Below are 8,762 nucleotides of genomic sequence, written 5' to 3'. Positions count from 1 at the left end.
GCTCTGAAAAGCTAAAATCATTTGCGTATCACAGCATCTTCTTACTGTCGGTTAAATTTCGCGTCTTCGTGGTGTAGCAATTTTAATGGCCAGTAGTGTAGTTCAGTTTGAAATAGGTTCGGAAGAGATTTTGGTAATATTCAAGAATAGTCGTACGAGTGATGTGGAGGCGATCTCCTCTGTAGAATAATAGCATTTTGCTAGTATTCTACCTATGGACCTGATGTTTGCCGCCTGATCTTATGTAATTGTTCCATTACATTTCCTACAAATTTTTCCACCCAGTTACTTTCAGGTGTTGACTCAATTTGTGACTCAGTGATTTTGTAGTCACAGAATGTTATATTTTTGAGTTCTTTATAACGCACAGTCTAACATTTTTGAATACTTAAAGCTAGTTGCCTTACTCGCAAAAGATGGGGTGAATATGTTCTATATTCGCGTCCACGTCTCGTTACACAAATGGACCGAATATGGAGCCCTGGGGAAGACCAGGCTGGTAAGCGAATCGGCGGGCCGACTGCCCGGACAATAGTTTGTGGAGAGACGAGGCAGGCGAGGCTCCGGCTGGTGCAGCTGGCAGGGATGCCGGCCTGGGCCCAGGCGGCGGCGGAGGCGGAGGGGGCGGCGCTGGCGGCCGCGCGGTGGGGGCGGCGGGGCGGCGGGGCGGGCGACGGCGCTGCGAGGCGGGTGGGGGCGGCAGCGGGGATCGGCTCCGCGGGCGGGCGGGGGACGACGGGGGCGGAGGGGCGGTCGGGCGGGGGGCGGAGGGGCGGCGGTTTTTACTTGCAGAAACTCCGAGCGGGCGCGCTAGCAGCGGCCGAGCACGACAGCGCGACGCGACGCGGCGCGGCGCCAACAAGTGCGTACGGGGCTGCACTACTAGTAGTACTCCGCTACTGGTACTAGCGGCGGCGCCATGTAACCACACTGCACAGCACCAAGACTCGCACTGCACTGCACTGCACTACATCACACCACGCCAGCTCGGCAAGCACACACAATACCATGTAAGTCACACACAGCAGCTGCGACCAGCTAGCTACTAATACTACTACTACTACTAATACTACTACTGTACTGTACTCTACTCTGTACTGGAAACTGTCTCGTAGTTACTATACCGCTTCAGAGACTAGCGCGCACGGTAATTAGCAAAAGCCATGTTTTCTTGCTGTCTCATGTTGTCCGATAGATTTGCCAGCAGTGTGCTTGTTAGATTTTGTTCTCTGTGCTGGCGTAGCGGACGCTGTGTTAGTATAAGGTCCCTTTGCTGAACGCTGTCTTAAAGTAATTCCATATTGTATCAAGCGACGTGCTCTGTCAGTAACGTGATTTGGATTTCTGTAATATTTCTAAAATAAACCCATCAGTGTTTTACATTCCAATCACTGAAACCGTCCAACCAAGTCGAACCTTTCACCATAATGTGTTACAGAAAGAGTAACAAAGCTCTCGTAAATGCGCATTAGCGCGCTTAATATCGGACGGTTGAGACTTGTTTTCTTCCGTAAAAGCTCCTTTTCGTAACACTGATATAACTGACAACTTACAAAATTCAGCACATTAAATATTAGAAAAAATACTTTGATTTTACATTTGTTGCACGAAATCGACACAGTTAAACCCTTCATATTACATACAGTTCCAAAATATTAATGCTGCCATACTCTATAAACAATGCATAACCACTTCACAGCACTTTGACACAGAGGTGGCACTTAAACATTTATTGCTGAAAAAGTTCAGTTCATTGTTTGAAATATTACAGAACTGCAATGTAATGTCTGCAAGTCCATACCTACAGTAAGGTAAGTAAACGTGAAAGGTGTGGTGAATGTGTGACGCGTAAAAGAGTAAATAAATGTGTATTTCGAACATTTGTGTTGTGAAGTTTCTTTAGTAAATAAAGCTGTTGTTGGAAATTATTTGTGTTCGTTTTGATTACCTCCTCATTAATGTCTACAAGAGTGTGCATGTAATCATGTAATACTGTCAAACATAGGGAAGACTGCCATTCCCTGTGCGGCATGTTGCATCCTTCCAGCTACCACGTCTAAACATAAGCTAGATGTTAATCGTAAAAATTAATGGTACTAGATGTCGCTTAAATGTTGCTGTCAACCCCTGTCGCCACCCACAGTGAAAGCCTCGGCCACATTTACATCACAGAGGTAAGAAAGCTTGCTTGCATTTTTCCTCTACTTATACGTATGTATTTCAGCGTATTTAAAACAAAAATTAGTTAAATTCCGCGACCTCGGTAAATACAGCAACTGTTTTACTCAAATTTTCACTTTTCAGTATCCATTCATCTTCTTCATTTCCCTACAGTGACTTCAGTTATGCCTTACAGTAAGTGAAATAGCCGAACTGGTCGAAGTGAAGTGCGTCGCGTGTGTTAGAGGCGTGCGCGCACTTGTTTGCGGCTCCGAGCGGCCGTTCGCGCCTCGCACCTGTTCGCTCAGCAGAGCCGCCCCCGCAGCCGCGCGCTCATCTACCCGCTACACGCGTCCCCGCTTCTGCTTCGTCGCCGTATTTAGTCCGCGTGTTATTGACGCCGAATGGGTTTTAATGTCAGGCCAAACAGACACATATTTCAATCGGGCTGCAATTCGCACTGACGTGCGTGGGAGGGACCGAACGGAATGGGTTCCATTACGTAGATTTTTGTAGCTATATGTGACGACAAGTAACGAAAGGCTACGGGTGATACATCACGGGGCTATAATTTCAGTGGCTTTTGCTAGCTACTAGATTACAAACATCCGTCTGTTAATTCTCTTTTTGAAACTGTGTTAACAACACATTAAATTATTCGCATTCAAATTATACACAGTTTCTCAATATTTCCTTTCGATTCGCAGAAAATATTTTTAAATGGCATCAATTGAATTTAAGTACTCAACAACGGTATAAATTACTATTATATTGATGGAAAATGAAGATTTCTTTGTATTTCTGCTCTTGTGAATCCACCCGCACTTTTACTGCAGTGTAAATAGCTTGTTAATTATTGTCAGTGCAATGGAATACTATTTTCAGCAGCCAATACGTATTATGTGGTCAAAATTTCTGTACAAATGAGGACATGCGTGTTATGTTAGTCCTGAAACTATATTACAGTACAGAAAGAAACTGTAAGCATTAACTATTCAGGTTTCATTATTAAACCTTTGAGCAGTTTCTTTCCTAATTTCAGTCATCATCATCAGTTACATTTATTTATCAGATTTCCCATTTACTCTGTGACTCCGCGCTGTTGTGAAATGATGAAAAAATATTATTAACTATTAGATTAGAATTGAATCCCACCAACAAATTTTCGAGAGTTGTTGACGGATACTTTCTAAGTATTTTACTTCGAGGGAACTATGGTACCCAGTGTGCCTTTAAAGAGTAATTGCATTTCATTTCTCTTTGTATTGCTGTGACAATATCTGCGCAAATGTCGTCGGTATACGCTGCGTCTCTGGTCTGTAAACAATTTTGACCTTTTCACTTACGGTTCTTCCCTTCGACAACGGTATTTCTCGCTTTACGCTTCGCGCTGAAGTTATCATTCAATACTGCTTGGATTTGTCTGGGGATTATTTTCCGATGGTGTTAGTTGTATAACTATGCTATATAAGAGCACGGATAGATTTGTTGATGAAGAATTCGCCTGACATGCACCTCATATACGGGATCACTAAATACAGTGCAGGAGCGGCAACATGACGCTGCGCGGAACTCTTCCAACAGCGACGGCAATCGCATCGCGGTACTTTTGCAATTGTCTGACGGTTTTGCATTACTCTGTCTTTTGTGTTGTACTTTTCGGAAGTTCCGTATCACACGCGATTTCACTAACCTGACGATATTGTCGTTGAAGCAAAGTTAACTGCAGCGACAAACAGAACAAATCCTACTATTCAGCAACGACCCGCCCGAGGCCCCGGTTTCCGTACACCAAAATGCCAAGAAAAATATTGGTGGAGTTCGGATTCATCATGCGTATCAGCAAGTTTCTCAATTTTCCAGATCGCAATACCACTAGGTACATTATGAAACATTCTCAGCCATCGGTAAGTCTATGAATCGCATCCGAATTGTGCGTGCTCCTACACAATAATATGTATACTATATACATTCACTTTGGTTGCTTTTGAGCATTCTTTTTCAATTATGCTATGTATGTGGGTTTGAAAATATAAACTTCGTAAAATCTGTTACAAAATTCAGCTATTACTGGGGGACTAATTACGGTCCATAAACGGGTGTTGCAGCACAGCTGTATCACATCTGTCAAAAACTCTTTTCCTTCACAATATTTAAGTTGGAGATTCACTTCTCTGCTCGTTTCTTTGGGAGACGTTACAAAGTATTCCTCCTTGTATCTGACAGCGGAAAATTAACCTTCTCTATGCTACAAACATAGGTGATTAGCATCTAAAACAAATTAAATCGTCAGCAGTCCCCTGAATGTATTATATGGATTAGATATAAGCTGACTAAACTACGTTCACAGTTCCGTGTAGAATATCTTATCGTTATGGAAACACCTAATTTATACGCCACTACTGATTAACTGAGGTCATAAATCATTCCTAGTAAAAGTTTTTCCGTTTCAGTTTAAGAGTCGAAGTGCATCATAGTAAAAAGCCACAGCAATAATAGGCTCGATAAATAAAGAGTTAGAGAATTTTAGAAATACATGGTCAGTAAATTTAAATATCATTTAAAATGTACTCGTAGCATTTCTAAGGCCCTGCAACAGGTCCATTATATGCCACTGCAGTCTGTTTGATAGTAGTTGTTGATAAATCGAGTATACACTTTTTTCGAATAATGTTTTCTGCACAATCATCGCGATAGAATAATAAAGCTACTGTTGTTGAGAGTAAGTTTCTACATCAGTAACTGCATGTTTGCACTTTGGCCAAGTGAAAATCAAATGAAAAAAAAAACGCACAGTGACTTAAGACCTATGTGTATGGTGGCATGTATCTCTCAAAATTGAGTTAATGATGCAGACACCACTGTACGCATCCACCATTTTAAATTGATCACCTCGTCGTAACGAAAACAGGTACAATCAGAACAACACTGTCCCTGAACCTACGTCAGAATATCTGCAAATGTGACTGGGTTTATCCTCCTGCTTTGTAAGACACTAACAGTAACATTTCTTAAATTAGTAATATCGAAGTCACAGAAAATTTTCATTGCCAAGTTAAAGCAGCCAACATTATATTCAAGAGGTCTGTTTTAAATGTTGCCAGGTTCCCAGATATGGACGTTAGCGCTTAGCGGCTCTTCGTCTCTGAGCTCTTCACAGATGGAGCAGCAACCTAGCTGGAGACTGTAAATCAGTGGCGGAAGTCATGACGTAAAAAATGGAATAATTTCGATAGTGGTCTGTTATGATTAGGGAAAAATTTTTCCGATACCTGCCAACACCTTCTACATCGTATAGAGCGAAATGAGATATGTCAAAAAAACATAATATGGTTAAATGATTTATCCGAAGGATAAGGCGAAGTTCTATGTGTACGCTGTTGTCTTAGCTCTTGTTATATTGGAAATTCTTGACTTGTGATCGAACTGTGGAAAGTGCCACGGTGTCGAGTAAGTCTTTTGTGGGCTGAAAGAGAAAGCGCAATTGAGGTAAAGTATTAATCGTATGAGCATAGTAGAGGCAATAGAAAGTATGTGTTTCGTGTGAATGTACTCGGAATAGCCTCTCTCATTTGAGATAATAGTCATATGCCTATTCTGATTGCATTCCGGCTCCTTCAAATCACACTACCAATATCTAATAATGATAGGTTTGTAGTAACATTGTACTGCTCAAAACTACTTCTCACGCATTGTCTACACCACAATGCACTTGTGAGCACTCATATCCTGGAAAAAACTTTGTACACCATTTTACTCCTTGCCTTAAAAGCTTCGAACGTTTGTGTATTGGTATTAAGGGTGGGAGTGATGTATGGGGCTAACAGATAGTACGGGGCGTGTATATCGACGGCTTGCGAGTCTGTGAGGTGCACCAAGGTGGGGCGGACCGCAGCCGGCTCGCTGTACTCCGCAGAGACGCCTGCGGGAATGCAGCGCTGGGTTTTGCAGTCTCCGCTAGCAGATCTTCAAAGAGATGTTATCGTTTTCGCGTCAGAGCAGAGCGCTGATTGTTAGGAACACCGGGGCCGCTCTTGTTTACACCGAAAAGTGTGTGAGAGTCGTCTGCTTCACAAGCGTGCCCGCGCGCTCAATAAACCACAGAACAAGTTTCTACCTTCCAAAGGGCAGACGTTGGCACCCACAGAACTTTATCCCAGAGCGTTTACCTTTTGATATAACTGATTAGGTGTTATGCCACAAAAAGTAAATTTGACAAGAAGTACACAAAACTAGTTTCCTCATTATTTTCATTTCTAGACGGTAATTACATTCGAAGTACTCAAACATTTAGCAAACAAGGCAGTAAAACTTCCACAAAAATATTTTTATTAGTGTCACAGCAATGTTAAACTTAGAGGTAACGTTAAAAACAAGGAACAGATTGCAGTGACAAAAACTGTTGGATATCAACAAGAATAACCAGCAAAACCTGCTACATTAATAATGCTGGAAGTAAAGAAGAGCAAACAAACTTTCAGAAATACTTAACCAACTTTGATGCGATCTTTGTTTGCACATAAACATCACATCTGATCAGGTTACTACATTTATTACTTATTTTCATGACTTTTGATTTTTAGTGGTGATTTTCATAGAGTGTAGTTCAGGGGGTCTGAATTCGATTAGATAAATGCAGGAAACCTCCCGAAACCAACGTTAAATTAACTGGTAGAAAATATTCCTAACATCCACTCGCTGAATCAACGGAGATCTCTCTCCCCGGTTTCACACGCTGTTGCACTGTGTCCCAGAGAGCTTCAAAAAGTCCCAGGACATGAAAAAAACATCCTTCCGACTTTGAAATCTTACACACTTTCCTTCCTCTCTCCTAGCGCACAAAATTTGGTTTTTTGATTTGGATTGGTACAATTGAGCCCACACGCACGTACAGTAAAACATGGCCACGTTCTTCACGGTAAACTACAACGCCCATACCGTATAAAACTGAATAGATGATCAACAAGCCGTCTTCTACAACTACTGTTGCCATAGGTTACGCCGTATAGGGAGAGGTATCCTTGTCGGAACTGGCAACGGTTGTCGGGCAGCCATGTTTACGTTGTGCTGAGAATTTTCGCAGGATTCTAAGCACCAGACAGTTGAAACTGTGTCTTTCTGCATCTTGAGAAGGCCTGTTCAGAGAAGCGACACTATATCTGATATGTTCTATAAAAGTTTGCATCCACCTAGAGTTCAGGATTATACTGAAACCGCAGCCCCGCCAAGAAAACGACACAATTTCCAATTACACAGCGTTTCCCGTTGCACTTGACAATTCTCAGCCTGTGGTTTATTTGCTAGAAACAAGTTAGAATTCTGTAACACAGAAAAATCTTTACGCAGATTCCCCCCCCCCCCCTCCCCCTTTCTCATTCCTATCTCTCCCGACCTCTGCAGACGTCTATGGCTCTAGAGAGTGTTCAAATCATTGGTGATAATGGTAATTCAATAAATATATCAGGTACCCCTTCATGAATGCTTAGGGCCAAAGTGTTTAATACTTTTATCCATTCAGTGAAAACGAATAAATAACACAATAAAATTTCTGTGCAGCCATCAGACTCTCCAAGGGCTTGAAATCTTTATACACTTATTTCTACCGTGAACAAACAAATTTCAGATGCACATCCTAGCCTTCTACGGGGTGTTCAAAAATTCTCTCCGCAGTGCCGTATGATTGTTAGCCGCGCGTGCTGTATGACTGTTCGCCGGCCTGGGTTCCACCCCTTCAGGTGGACTCTCCCAACAGTCCACTGTTTCGTTTATCTCAGCCAGCGTCAGTAGTATCGTTGGTGTGTGTCGATACGTGTTGTGAAAGCTTAAGCTTAGTTCCTTTGTTCGTTTGCTTCGTTTTTGTCACTGTTAAAATGCTAACCATTGAAGAACGTGTGTTTTTAGTCGAACAAGTGTTCAAAGTTGGCTATAAATACACAGTTTCAGTTCATCACACATTTAATTCAGTTTTCCCGGAGACAACACTCCAACATCACGATACTGTGCGAGGTCTGATTAACAAATTTCGAAGTACGGGTTCAGTGACATGCACCGAGAAGTGGTCGTCCTAGTGTTTTGTCTGAGGATAAACTATTCTATATTTCCGATAAAATGTCCATGAGTCCGAGCAAGTCAGTAAGAAAACTCGCCCAGGAAATCGTTAATGTCGGAACGGGCCACACAGCTGTAAGGAAAACATTAGAACTTTTCCCATACAAGTGACAGTCGTGCAAGAACTGAAAAATACTGATAATGGCAAGAGACTGCATTATTGTCAATGCTTCAAAAATTTCGTTCAACAAAATGGAAAGGATATTCTTAATACAACGTTTTTCACAGATGAGGAGTGGTTTCATTTATCCGGGTACATGAAGTCGCAAAATTATCGTATGTGGAGTACTGCAAATCCATTGTATATTCAAGAGGAACCACTTCATTCTGTGAAAATAGGAGTTTGGATTGTGGGTCCCATATTTTTCAATGAAACAACAAACGCACAACGATACTGCAGTGAGATTCTGTACCAATTCATAGGAGAACTTGTGTTAAGTGAAACACAATAAGTAGGTGCAACTGCGCATACAGCTCGCGTTTCAATGTCTTTG

At 42.0% G+C, this 8,762-nt stretch overlaps 1 protein-coding gene across 1 annotated transcript in view; it reads left to right on the top strand.

The window, feature by feature from the left end:
* Positions 1–585: 585 nt before the first annotated feature.
* LOC124764449 overlaps positions 586–8,762 on the top strand; it is a 155,477-nt gene continuing 147,300 nt past the window's right edge. Inside the window, exons 1-2 of the mRNA XM_047249134.1 lie at positions 586–862; positions 2,357–2,576. Coding sequence (XP_047105090.1) covers positions 586–862; positions 2,357–2,576 — 497 coding nt within the window. The remainder of the gene's footprint in view (positions 863–2,356; positions 2,577–8,762) is intronic.

This window comes from Schistocerca piceifrons, chromosome 1 (genome assembly GCF_021461385.2).
Source record: "Schistocerca piceifrons isolate TAMUIC-IGC-003096 chromosome 1, iqSchPice1.1, whole genome shotgun sequence".
Taxonomy (NCBI): Eukaryota; Metazoa; Arthropoda; class Insecta; order Orthoptera; family Acrididae; genus Schistocerca; species Schistocerca piceifrons.
The sequence above is the reverse complement of the archived record's forward strand: the minus strand, read 5'-3'. Positions and strand labels throughout refer to the sequence as shown.